The sequence below is a fragment of the Penaeus monodon genome, chromosome 38, assembly GCF_015228065.2.
Source record: "Penaeus monodon isolate SGIC_2016 chromosome 38, NSTDA_Pmon_1, whole genome shotgun sequence".
NCBI lineage: Eukaryota > Metazoa > Arthropoda > Malacostraca > Decapoda > Penaeidae > Penaeus > Penaeus monodon.
The window spans coordinates 21,643,266-21,657,409 of record NC_051423.1 but is presented as its reverse complement, the minus strand read 5'-3'; the positions used below and the strand labels follow the sequence as shown (position 1 = coordinate 21,657,409).

Below are 14,144 nucleotides of genomic sequence, written 5' to 3'. Positions count from 1 at the left end.
ATTGATAGATTTTAAAATTTTTAAATATTTTAATATTTTTATCTAATGAAGTATTCGCCGCTAATGACCTTAGCTGTTGACGCGGTAGACAATTTTAAATAATCAATCAATCAATCACATTTAAATCAGAAACTCCTTAAAACTGTAGCAAATTTTATTTATTCATTAACAATGCTATTGAAAACTAAATAAAAAAATAAATTTAAAAAGTGACTAACAGCGAAAGTATAGTCGCTAGGGTATCTTTGCTCATCAAAGACTTTCATGTACATTTGGTGTCTCAAAAGTAGTCGAACACGATTACTTGAGTTTAACCGCCTCAAGCATAAATTGATCACACCACTAGTTCAACGCAGGTTACATCCGACTCTGGTCGCATCACCTTGCTCGCCAGTTGTGAAATGCGGAAGACCCAAAGAGGAAGAATCAAAACTCTTTGTTGTCATGTATCTTTTAAAAGTGTAAGGGTCCCATTTCTGAAGGCAGATTGTGCCAAAAGTCATTTAGAATTTATGAGATAAAAACGTGATATATACTTATAAGATATAACTATTATATATGCATATAACGTATATATTTGTATTATTACAATAATCACTGCAATTTCTTCACTAGACCTGTAGACACATAAAATAATATAGCTCTAATCATTAAGACACTCCATCAAGATTGATTCAACAATTTCTGCTTTTCAAGAATTAATCCCTGCCGTTAAAGGTTGCACTGTGGTAATGCAAATGTTAAAATGGTTCTGTTAATGCCTGCGGTCCCTACTTCTTTATTTTGCATAATAATCTGGATTTTTAAAAGATGTGGGGATGGGGGGGGGGAGTCATCTGCTGAAAAAAGGGCAAGATTTTTCAGCGCTTTTTGAACGTCATGTTTACAAAATCGGTATAAAAAATACTGCAGGTTTTCTTTTAGATACTTGGAAAGCTACTTAACTGTTAAAAATCTATTGACAATATCCTAGAGCTGACCATTGATATTTTTTTTGATGTTTCCTCTCCAAACTATGTCTGGTAAGTCGTAGCGTTTCCATTCATATGATGAGGATCTAGTGAACGGCAAAGTGGGCGTGGTATTTCTGTCGTCTCTCAAGGTCAAGTGAAGCTACGCCTACGTTTCTCGAAGTATATAAGGTACAGAAGCATAGTGCTTTTCATCATATCAAGCAAAATCGGCAAAATGTTTCTTACGGTTAGAAAAAATATTAGTATAACCTATTGGAGTATTCTATTGATATAAAGCAATCACTTATCCACAGCCCCCTTTAGCATTCTTATTCGCAATTAGGCTAATTCTATTCATTTCAATGTTATTATTGTCGTTCCAGTTGAGCGTCGTGTTGGGTCTGGCAGCTGCCTCTCTGGCCGCTCCGTCACAGCCTCCCTACGGATACTCTCCTCCTCCCTCTTATCAGGTAACTAACTGTATGTTAAGATATGTGAACTAGACAATTATCTCTAATAAAAAATTTAGTAGTTATTTACCATAAAAGTTTATCATTTATGCATTTTCTTCGGGTTTTAGTATACACTCACTTTTTCACAGTCTCCAGCTCAGTACAACTTCGATTGGGTCGTGAAGGACGACTACTCCGCCAACGACTACGGCCACCAGGAGTCCCGCGACGGCTATAACACACAGGGATCCTACTACGTGAAACTTCCTGACGGTCGCCTGAGAAGGTCACCTACTACGTGGACGGCGACTCAGGCTACGTGGCCGAGGTACCTACGAGGACAGGCTCAATACCAAGCCCACCCAAACCCTTTCCCACCATCCTACACCTGCATACCAGCCCACCCCTTTATACCCCCACCACCCTTCATACCATCCCACACCTGTTTCCCGACCTACCCTTCTTACAGGCCAAGACCTCATCAGTGAAAAGCTATTAAAAAAATAACATATAAAGCATATTCATTTGTTACTATTTTTGTAACGTCTATCATAAAATAATATATATTGATATATACATTTTTACTTTAAAAATAACTCCCCAAATAGATATTGTATATACCCGAAAAAAAAAAAGGGGAAAAAAAAACATATGGCATGGTCCTTTAGAAAGATGACGAAAGGGAAAATAACATTCAGATGCAAAAGAAAGGAATGAAGTTCGCGAAATTACTCAATTACTCTCAAAGGACAGTTAAGAGATACAATGACTTTATGGCCAAATCAAGGTGAATTACGAAGAAAACGGACGAGCACGGAATTGGTGCTTTTCATGCTGCGATTACTGCGCCGTCCGCTCGCGAGTGAGGAATCCTTCCACATCGCGCACGGTGCCACGGGGGATGCGGTCATCTCCTTCGCTAAGGCCAGCTGGTGGTCCGGGGATGCTGGGATGGGTCTGCCTCCATGGGCTGGTCGAGGGCAAAGGCACCAGTTGTCGTACGCGGGCGGGGCAATGCTGGGGCGCGGGAGGATATTTGGGGACGGGCGGACGTGGAGGCCGATTTCGGAGTTGCTGTATAGAGCTTTTGTCGTAACATAATCAACCTTTTCTCTCTCTCTCTCTCTCTCTCTCTCTCTCTCTGTCTCTGTCTCTCTCTCTCTCTCTCTCTCTCTCTCTCTCTCTCTCTCTCTCCCTCTTCTCTCTCTCTCTCTCTCTCTTCTCTCTCTCTCTTCTCTCCCCCCCTCTCTCTCTCACTCTCTCTCTTCTCTCCCCCTCTCTCTCTCTCTCTCTTCTCTCTCCCTCCCTCCTCTCTCTCTCTCTCTCTCCTCTCTCCTTTCTCCTCTCCCCTCTTTCTCTCTCCTCTCCTCTCTCTTTCTCTCCTCTCTCTCTCTCTCTCTCTCTTTCTCTCACTCTCTCTCATCCTCTCTCTCTCTCTTCTCTCCTCCTCTCCTCTCTCTCTCTCTCTCTCTCTCTTCTCTCTCTCTTTTCTCTCTCTCTCCTCTCTCTTTCTCTCTCTCTCTTTCTCTCTCTCTTCTCTCTCTCTCTCTCTCTCTCTCTCTCTCTCTCTCTCTTTCTCTCTCTTCTCTCTCTCTTCTCTCTCTCTCTCATCTCTTCTCTCTCTCTCCTCTCTCTCTCTCTCCTCTTCTCTCTCTCTCTTCCTCGTCTTCTTGTTTCTTTCTTTCTCTCTCTTCGTTTTCATATCTCTGACTTACTATTTCATTTTTCCTCTCCTCATCTCTCCACCTCTTTTCTCCTCTCTTTCTTTTCTCTATCCTCCTCTTCCTTTTTTCCTTTCTCTCATCTCTTTCTTTCTTCTCTCCTTCCTTTTTTCTCTCTTCACTTTTCTCCCCTTCCCCCTCTCTCTTCTCCTCTCTCTCTTCTCTCTCCTTCATATTATATATTCTATCTGTGTGTGTGTATATATATAGATAGATAAATAGATAGCAGATAGATAGATAGACTATATAATTATATATAATATACACACAGCATAAACATACTACAAACAAACACACACAGATATATATAGAGAGAGAGAGAAAAGTGCGTGTGTCGTGTAATATTCATTTATATATTGCATACGTGCTGCATATATACACATATACCATCATAGTACAAAAAAATACTTTATGTATATAATACAGTGTAATACTAAATTGAATAATTCCCTTATATACTAATGCACTCAATATAGCCGCAAAGACACCCGGGAATTTTATAGTCATATTCTTTGGCCTAAATACGGCAAGAACGGCATTTTGATAATTTCCTATAGCTGCATTGTACTGTACCGTACTTTGAGGGATGATTGCGTACCGTACTCTTCGACTAAATATCTACCGTAACATAGTTTACAAATACTCCAATTTATTTCAGATATTCCCATGCATTGCATTTCACACCTTACAGGCATACGTGTGTGTGTGTAACACAACACACACACACACACACCACACACACACATACACACACACACACACACAGGTACAGTGCATACAGATATATATACTTACTATATATTCACTCATATATACACACATTGCATAAGTGTGTATGTCATCACACATCATCATGTCGTATGTTTATTCACAGATCTGTAGACACATAACACTGACAACACATGTCAAACTGTAAGGATGATGCGATGCTTCCAGTCTTTAGAGAATCGACTCCCGAGAAATACCAGAGTGGAGATGTAGATATTAATATGTAAATACCGTGAACTCAATGTACCATATTAGATTCGCACTAACATGTGATAGGAACGTAACTAGGAATTTAGTGGGGGTGGGGATTAAACTACCATGTATACTGAATTAATTATAATAAAAGTACCACACTTTGCTTTAAAATGCTTGAAAAGTCCCACCTGTGTTTAAAATACTACTTTTAAAATATCTTGGACACTGAGCTACGCAATATATTCTGTCCAAGCTTTCCATTCATACGATCAGGAACTAGCGGCATAAGTGGGCGTGGCTAAGTGTTGGTCCTCAAGGTCAGATGAAGCCACGCCTACGTTTCTCGAAGTATATAAGACACAGGAATGAGAGTGCTTTCCATATCAAGCAAAATCAGCAAACATGTTTCTTACGGTGAGAAAGAAAAAAAGAAAGCATTTTGGTAATGCAAATCGTTGGCCACTACATTTTGTTATCACAGTACAAAAAGAGTTTGTTAACTATGAATTAACTTTTTCTGGTGTTCCAGATGAGCGTCGTGTTGTGTCTGGCAGCTGCCTGTCTGGCCGCTCCGTCACAGCCTCCCTACGGATACTCTCCTCCTCCCTCTTACCAAGTAACTTTCTTGGAAATATTCTCTTTACATTTTGAGCGTCATTTTCTTTTTTTCTTCTTCTTTTTGTGATTTTCAAAACTGCTTTTCAATATTAATGTAGTCATCTTTACACGATAATATTCTGATGATTTTAACTTCTATTGTCCCTTCCATATCAGTCTATAACTTAGTTATTATTTTCATCCTAACATTTTTTCCTGATTTTAGTGTAACTTATCTTTGTTTATTAGTCTCCTGCTCAGTACAACTTTGACTGGGTCGTGAAGGACGACTACTCCGCCAACGACTACGGCCACCAGGAGTCCCGCGACGGCTACAACACACAGGGATCCTACTACGTGCAGCTTCCCGATGGTCGCCTGCAGAAGGTCACCTACTACGTGGACGGCGACTCAGGCTACGTAGCCGAGGTCACCTACGAGGGACAGGCTCAGTACCAAGCCCACCAACCTTCCTACCATCCTACACCTGCATACCAGCCTACCCCTTCATACCACACCACCCCTTCATACCATCCTACACCTTCGTACAGACCTACCCCTTCTTACAGGCCAAGACCTCATCACTGAAAAGCTAGCTTCCAAACACATATAAAGCATATTCATATTTACTATTTTTGTAACTGCCTATCATAAAATAAATATATATTGATACATACATTTTTACTTTAACATAATTCATTACATAGATATTGTATATCATTGGGAGAGAAAAAATACGTATAAACTACATGTGTGTATATGTATGATCCTTTACAAAGACTAACGTGGAAATAACGTATGAAGTTCACGAAATTACTCTAAAAGAACGGTTTAAGGATACAGTGAACGTTTGGCCAAATCAAGAATGGTTTACGAAGAAAACAGCCTAGCACAGAAACAGTGCTTTCCATGCTGCGATCGCCAAGACTTCCGCTCGAAGGTGTGGGATCCTTCCATGTCGCTCACGGGGGATGCGTTCGTCTCCTTCGCTGAGGTCAGCTGGTGGTCCGAGGATGCTGGGATGAGTCTGCCTCCGTGGGCTGGTCGAGGGCAACGGCATTTGTTGTTACGCGGGCGGGACAACGTTGGCGCAAGGGAGGATATATGGGGACGATTTCAGAGCTGCAGTATACGGTCTTTGTTGCACCATAATCAATACATAAGTACACTCATATATATGTAAGTAATATAATATATACTGTATATATATATATATATATATATATATATATATATATATATATATATATATATATATATACTGTATATACACTGTATAAATACAAAATAATACCATGGCCGAAAAGTTACCAATAATTGCATGGTCGTATTTTTAACCTACGAAAGAGTACGGTAATGAATTTTGCCATTTTCCATACCTGCTTTATATACACTCTGAAGAAAATACCACACCATACTCTTGGACGAACTATTAACCAAACCATACCGTACCATACTGTACTATAATAACACCATTGTTTACAATTACTCTAGTTTATTTCAAATATTTCCTCTCATTACATCTCATACAGGTACACGTGCTTCTATTTATACAGTGTGTAAGTATATATGTATATGTATAATTATGATTATATCTATATATACACACACGTACACACACACACACACACACACACACACACACACACACACACACACACACACACACACATATATATATATATATATATATATATATATATATATATATATATATATATATATAACTCATTATATATCAATCATATATACACATAATGCATGGGTGTGTATGTCATCACACATCATCATGAGTAATGTGTAAAGTCTGTAGACACATAACACCGGCAACGCATGTCAAACGTAAGTCTGACTGTGATGCAACGCTTCCAGCCTTTAGAGAACTGACTCACGAGAAATATCCGAGTGGAAATGTAAATATTGATATAATGTAAATACCCCGAACTTAATGTACGTCATTTGATTCGCACTGATATGTAATAGGGACGTACCTAGGAATCTTTAAAATGCTTGAAAAGTGACAAAAAATTACTGTTAAATAACATGGAACCGTCACTGACCTACGCAATATTTTGTGTCCAATCGTTTCCATTCATACGATACGATCAGGATCTAGTAAACGGCAAAAGTGGGCATGGCTAAGTGTTGGTCCTCAAGGTCAGATGAAGCCACGCCTACGTTTCTCGAAGTATATAAGACACAGGAATGAGAATGCTTTTCATATCAAGCAAAATCGGCAAATATGTTTCTTACGGTGAGAAAGAAAGAAAAAAAAGCGTTTTGGTAATACAAATCGTTGGCTACTTCATCTTGTTGTTACAGCACAAAATGACTTTGTTAACTATTTACTATTTTTTTCTGGTGTTCCAGTTGAGTGTCGTGTTGGGTTTGGCAGCTGCCTGTCTGGCCGTTCCTTCACAGCCTCCCTACGGGTACTCTCCTCCTCCCTCCTACCAGGTAACTGGTTTAGAAATATTCCCTTTATAAGCTGAACACCATTTTTTTTTCTTTGTGATTTTTAATCTATTTTTCCTTATCATGCACTTATCTCCACCTGATACTCCTCTGATTTTCCTTTTCCTTTCCATGTCAATCTCCAGCTCATTACAACATAGTTATCATTTTCATCCCCTAATATTTCCCGATTTTAGTGTAACTTTGTCTTTGCATATTAGTCTCCAGCTCAGTACAACTTCGATTGGGTCGTGAAGGACGACTATTCCGCCAACGACTACGGCCACCAGGAGTCCCGCGATGGCTACAACACACAGGGATCCTACTACGTGCAGCTTCCCGACGGTCGCCTGCAGAAGGTCACCTACTACGTGGACGGCGACTCAGGCTACGTAGCAGAGGTCACCTACGAGGACAGGCTCAATACCAAGCCCACCAACCTTCCTACCATCCTACACCTGCATACCAGCCTACCCCTTCATACCACACCACCCCTTCATACCATCCTACACCTTCGTACAGACCTACCCCTTCTTACAGGCCAAGACCTCATCACTGAAATGCCAATTTGTAAAGCATAAAGCATATTCACATTCACTATTTTTGTAACTGCTCATTACAGAATAAATATATTCAAATACATACATGTATACTTGAAAATAACTCCTTACATATATGTAGTGTATTAAAAACAAATCATATACTTAAAAGGCATGTATGTTTTATTCATATATGTGTGTATGAGACTACAAAATACCAAAGAAAATATAGATCTAGGAAATTTGGTTCCGAAAGATTTTTAAAAAGTAATCATTTCCTCATCTATAACACCGGCAAATAACTTAAGGTAAATAATGGCTTAATTGAGAACGCTAATTTGAAGCTTTTGCTATATTGGCTTCAGAGCGATCTTGCAACGGCGGTCAAATCGAAAGTCAAAGAATGTTGAGTCGTGATGGCAAAAGGCGCCGTCTGTCTTCAACAAACCTCTTTTTGTTTGTTCTATAGCTTTTATTTTATTCACATTCCATATATTGTTTAATTCGATTTGATTCTATATGCTTATTTTCTTGATTTTTTGTTTATCTATTATTTTTTATATGTCTGTTTATGTATTTTTGGAACATATATCTGCTGAGACCTTGAGACTTTTTGAGGAAAAAAAGGGGAAAATCGCCTTTATGTATCTTTTTATTTTATTTTATTTTATTTATCTATTATTTTTTTTATTTTTTATTTTTTTTGGAAAAAAATGGATTATCTTTTTTATCATCACTTGACGATTATCGTAGTTATTATCATTATGTCGTTATTATCATTAAAGCTGTTATTATCATTATCATTATCATTTTATTATCATTACTACCATTCATTATGATCATCATCCGTATCGTCATTATTACTATCAACAATATTATTTTTATCTTTCCTATTATTTGCATCATTATCATTAACTAGTTCTTCCTGTTTCTTAATCGTATTTTCTCTCTTCCATAAGATGTTAGACAAATATCAAAAATCATAGATCACATTTAGAGCAAAATTGAAACTAGAAGTAATACGGTTTAACAGGCAAACGAGATAATCGAATCAACAATATATATATATATATATATATATATATATATATATATATATATATATATATATATATAATATTTTTTTTTTTTCTTTCTTTCTATCTTTCTTTTCTTTCTTTCTTTCTTTCTTTCTTTCTTCATTCTTTCTTTCTTTCTTTCTTTCTTTCTTTTTTAAATAACCCTACCAGACTTCAACATAAAAATGAAAAATGGGTTGATAAATTGATAAACAGATAGATCGACAAATAGATAGATAAACAGACGGAGAGAAACATAAATAAGGTGTTAGATAAATAGATAGATAGATGAATAAATGGATGAATACGTAGATAAATAAGCAGACCTATATGGAAGATAGATAAATAAATGAATAGAGAAATGAATAGATAGATACATAAATGAATAAATAAATGAATAAATAAAAAGGTAGTTAAATAAATACATAAATAAATAAATAAACAGATAATAGAAAATAGAGAATAAATAGATAGATAGATAAATAAACAGATAGATAATAGATATGTAGATAGATAAATAGATAAACAGATAGATAGATGAATAAATAAATAAATAAATAGATAGATAAATAAACAGACTAGATAAATAATTAGATAAATAGATAAGTAAATAGATAAATAAAAAATGGATAAATAACGAAGGGTAATCAAAGGAACACTTGACACTTGACACAAGACACTTGACACTTGACACGAGACACTTGACACAAGACACTTGACACGAGACACTTGACACATGACACTTGACACGAGACACTTGACACATGACACTTGACACGAGACACTTGACACTTGACACAAGACACTGACTTCTTGGTGATATCTGGTGACAATTTGATAGGTTGTTGATTATAATTGTTTGATAATCGAACACCTGGCGATAATTATCAGATTATTATTTATGATTAATTATTGATAATTGTTTATAGTAATGAATTATTAATGATTATTGGGTGATAATTGTTTGTGATAATTATTGACAATTGTTTGTAATATTTAGTTATTGATGATTAGCTGAAAAAAACCTACTTGCGATAATTGTTTCGTAAAGAGATACATATTTCCGAGTGATAATTTGTTTTGTCGTTACGGCTCGAGTTCATTTCTCATCTTTTCTTCTATATTCATTCATTTCGTTTCGGTTTTCAAAAGAATCATAAAGTCAGTTCAAAGAAGAAATTCACAAACTCGCATGGCAGAATCTTTTTGTCGGGTTTGTAAATGACGTATGTTCTGGTTTAAGAATCTTTATTGTTCTATCGTTCTGTAAAACTTCAGGAAGTCCTCACCCACCCACTGTGTTTGGAAACTTTCGTAATATAATGAAGTTTAAGCTCGAGATAATTCACTGACGTTGGCCACGGGTGGTGATGATAGTTTTCTTCGTCTCTCTCTCTCCCTCTCTCTCTCTCTCTCTCTCTCTCTCTCTCTCTCTCTCTCTCTCTCTCTCTCTCTCTCTCTCTCTCTCTCTCTCTCTCTCTCTCTCTCTCTTCCTCTCTGCCCCCCCCCCCTCTCTCTGTATGTGTGTATGTGTGTGTCTCGTTTCTTATTTCTTTCTTCTCTCTGTGTCTCTTTGCATCTTTATATCGTTTTCTTGACCCCTTTCTCTTTTGGATATATCAATAGATAGTTAGATAGGGAAGTAGGTGGGTAGGTATAGTTAGGTACATTTAACTCTTCTGTCTCTACTGATTACGTCGATTTTCATGAACAATAACAATATACGAAACCGGTGGTTATGGATGGAGTCGGTGATTTATAGGTATATATATCTAATTACAAAATATATAGAATATCAGTGGAGACTAGGCATCCTGTAGATAGGTTTGGAGGTGGACCTTCGTACAAGAGCATATCGCATGTGTTAGTAATACATACTATATATGTGTGTGCCTTATAGGGAGGTTAAAAAAGTGATTCTAAGTTGTTTATTTTGTTTTATTTTATTTATTTAATTATTATTATTATAATTATTATTGCGATTGATTATACATAAGGTTCTCAGTGTGGGGTCTCGGCCTGTAAGAAGGTGTTTGGCCTGTAGACAGGTGTTGGGTGGTAGGAAGGAGTGGTGTGGTATGAAGGGGTAGGCTGGTATGCAGGTGTAGAATGGTAAGGAGGTTGGTGGGCTTGGTACTGAGCCTGTCCCTCGTAGGTGACCTCGGCTACGTAGCCTGAGTCGCCGTCCACGTAGTAGGTGACCTTCTGCAGGCGACCGTCGGAAGCTGCACGTAGTAGGGACCCCTGTGTGTTGTAGCCGTCGCGGGACTCCTGGTGGCCGTAGTCGTTGGCGGAGTAGTCGTCCTTCACGACCCAATCGAAGTTTGTACTGAGCTGGAGACTGAAATGGAAAGCCAATAGGCAAATGTTAAGAGTGAAAAAAGTGAACGCAAATGAATGCCCTCCTTAGAATGATAATAACCTTAATAATAAAATGATAAGTAATAAAAAAGAAATATATAACAGATTTCTTATTTCGTACATGTCATGATATAAATCAAACCAATTACCTGATAAGAGGGAGAGGAGAGTATCCGTAGGGAGGCTGTGACGGAGCGGCCAGAGAGGCAGCCGCCAGACCCAACACGACGCTCAGCTGGAACACCAGAAATGACATTTCAATTGATAGGAATCGCAGTCAACCTATTTTGTGATGAAAGATACAAAATAAAGGTTTTTGTATCAAGTCAATGGTTTATATTGCCAAGACACCCCCAAACGATTTTAGAAACAGCTTTTCTCACTTTAAGAAACATGTTTGTTGATTTTGCTTGATATGAAAAACACTCTCATTCCTGTGTCTTATATACTTCAAAAAAACGTAGGCGTGGCTTCACGTGACCATGAGAAGCAACAATAGCCACGCCTACTTTGCCAGTCACCAGACCCTCATCACCTGAATGGAAATGCAACGAATTGCTAAACATTTATGACTTAGGGAGAAAACGTTCAATGTATTGTGTAAATCATGGCAGTTCCAGGATGTTTCAAAAGGGGTAGGGGGCTGAATTCTGTCTTAAGAGGTTGGTAAATATTAGTGTTAGAGTGCTAGCTATGTAGTCGCATGGTTCAGGGTTCGCGCCCGGCCGCCATCTCTCAGTCGACTCAGCTGCGAATGAGTACTAACACCCTGACGTTAGCATGTCAAGGTAAAAAAAATGTGAACTGCACACCCTGCCGCATAATCCCGCGGCTAAGTAAGCGTGTTTCTCTACGCACAATACCCCGTACGTCCACTTAGATATTTTATCTTTGAAGTATTAGAAGCTAAGACTTATTGAGGGCCCAATTGTTTGCTTGTCCAGTGGGGACATTGCCGTTTACTGGGCACTTTCCTGTCAAGCTGAAGAAATTGTGGTACTTGGGATCAAACATCTTCCACGATAAGCGACGCCTCTTCCCGAAATCATAGTTACTCCTATGTTACAATGTGTCATTCAGATCATGATATTCACAGCATCATATTGATATTTACAATTCTGCACTTTTTTTTCAAACACGGACATTTCTAGGAAGTCCACTCTTGAAAAGCGAGAAGTGACTTTACCATTAGACATTGTGTTTGCTTGAGTCACGTTTCTACAAGCTGTCCCATCCTGAAGAATTGCAGCTGACAGCATTTGGTGATATACATACATTTGTAATATATGTATACATGAATATATATATATATATATATATATATATATATATTATATATATATATATATAAATATAAATATATAATAATAGATATATTTTAGGTATTTTAAAATATATATATATATTATGTATATATTATACATAAATTATATATATATATATATATATATATATATATATATATATATATATTATATATATATATTATATCTATAATTCATACCTTATTTCTTTGGTTTGCATATTCTATGTGTTCCTTTTGTCACATTTTCCCTTTCAAAATTAATTATACACTTGTATAAGCTACATGACAAGCATTCCTTCACAGTTCTATCGTCATTTCACAAATGATGTGTTGATGTGACCAGAGTCTAGATGTAAGGAGCGTGTCTGATAATGGGCTTACACGAGTATAGCCACATTTTTTGCTGCAAAACCGATCGGGTCAAGCATAGGCGACTAAGCCCAAACCTGGCTGATATTATAAAAAATGTAAATTTTCTACTGCGGCTTTTTAATAAAATGTAATCAGCAAATTTGTTTTAGTTCCTTTATATCACCTAAGCTGATCATATATTTATCCCAAAATTTTAAGATGGCCTTTTCAAATGTAGTGTTAAAAATTGCAGCGCTTCCAACCCATGCATACAAATTTGCTATTTAACTGTGTGCTCGTTTTACCGTATTTCTAGTTTACAAGTAAGTTGAGGCAAAAGTAGTCACAATTCATTGGCATCACACCAATTCTTGTCTTTTTTCAACCAAATTTCTTGAAATAATCTGTGAGGATATCAACGTTCCGAGGAAGGCACTGTGATTTCTCAAGAAAGTGCAAGATAGGAATAGGAAAAGTCAAGCGCGCTAGTTGCTTGTTATCCAGCCCAGGTTCAAAAACTGAGGTATCAAAAATAAAATAGTATGCCCAAGATTCGGCACGTCAAAAAGGGGTGTGTCTTCATATGAGAGTATGTGTGTTGTATGTGTATGTGCAAATAGAATAATCTGCAGGCCACGGAGCAATGTTGACACCGAATTAAACTGAATTTTATCTGAATTGCAGTGCTTACACAGAAGCCTCTCTCATGCAGTATATTAATAAAATGAAATCTTTCCATTACGTGTTGAATTCGAGACGGGGCCAATACAAATTATTATATATTGGTTTGGGGCCATAGAAAGGAAAAAGTTGGTACCACTTCTAATACATCCTCTAGGCTGAAATACGCACTAAGACAGACATATGTGTAGACTGTCTTTTCTAGTTTTTTTTCTGATTGCATGTATTAAGGTTTCTGTTCAGTTAAAATGGTGTTTCATATATATCCATTCAACAGTAAGAATTTACAAAAAAAGAAAAATGTATAAATGATCTTTGTGTCAATTCATTTTTTTTTTTTTAGATTCCTTCTTAGTGATGAGGTCTCAGTCTGTAACTAGAATGGTAGGAAGGTTGGTGGGCTTGGTACTGAGCCTTTCCCTCGTAGGTGACCTCGGCCACGTAACCTGAGTCGCCGTCCACGTGGTAGGTGACCTGCAGGCGACCGTCGGGAAGCTGCACGTAGTAGGATCCCTGTGTGTATCCCTTAACCGTTCTTTGGCAGTCATTACGTGAACTTCATTTCGTTCTTTTGCTTCTTCTGACGTCATTTCCTCGTTAGTCATTGTAAAGGATCATACATACACATATATGTTTTTCAAGTTTTTTTTTTCTTTTAAATAACATACTGTATCTATATGAGGAGTTTCTTTTAAATAAAATCGTATG

General features: G+C 37.3%; 1 protein-coding gene, 1 long non-coding RNA gene and 2 pseudogenes across 2 annotated transcripts; 3 read left to right on the top strand and 1 right to left on the bottom strand.

Annotated features, from left to right (window-relative positions):
* The first annotated feature begins 1,173 nt into the window (after positions 1 to 1,173).
* Positions 1,174 to 1,684, top strand: LOC119596818. The gene is made up of 3 exons (XR_005230776.1): positions 1,174 to 1,200; positions 1,337 to 1,423; positions 1,555 to 1,684. It is a non-coding gene; the product is annotated as an uncharacterized LOC119596818 (long non-coding RNA).
* Positions 1,685 to 4,475: 2,791 nt separating this feature from the next.
* Positions 4,476 to 5,350, top strand: LOC119596817 (cuticle protein 8-like). Its single transcript, XM_037946147.1, has 3 exons — positions 4,476 to 4,503; positions 4,619 to 4,705; positions 4,936 to 5,350. Exons 1-3 carry the CDS (start codon positions 4,492 to 4,494, stop codon positions 5,272 to 5,274), a joined length of 438 nt encoding a protein of 145 aa, XP_037802075.1. The 5' UTR covers positions 4,476 to 4,491; the 3' UTR covers positions 5,275 to 5,350.
* A 1,574-nt stretch (positions 5,351 to 6,924) lies between these two features.
* On the top strand, positions 6,925 to 7,780 carry LOC119596816 (annotated as a pseudogene).
* A 1,604-nt stretch (positions 7,781 to 9,384) lies between these two features.
* Positions 9,385 to 11,493, bottom strand: LOC119596748 (annotated as a pseudogene).
* Between the last annotated feature and the right edge of the window lie 2,651 nt (positions 11,494 to 14,144).

What these genes read in the sequence shown, in the direction of transcription:
- LOC119596817 (XM_037946147.1), top strand. An exon ending in CTCCTCCTCCCTCTTACCAA is followed by an intron (nt 4,706 to 4,935) that starts GTAACTTTCTTG and finishes TTTGTTTATTAG; the next exon opens with TCTCCTGCTCAGTACAACTT.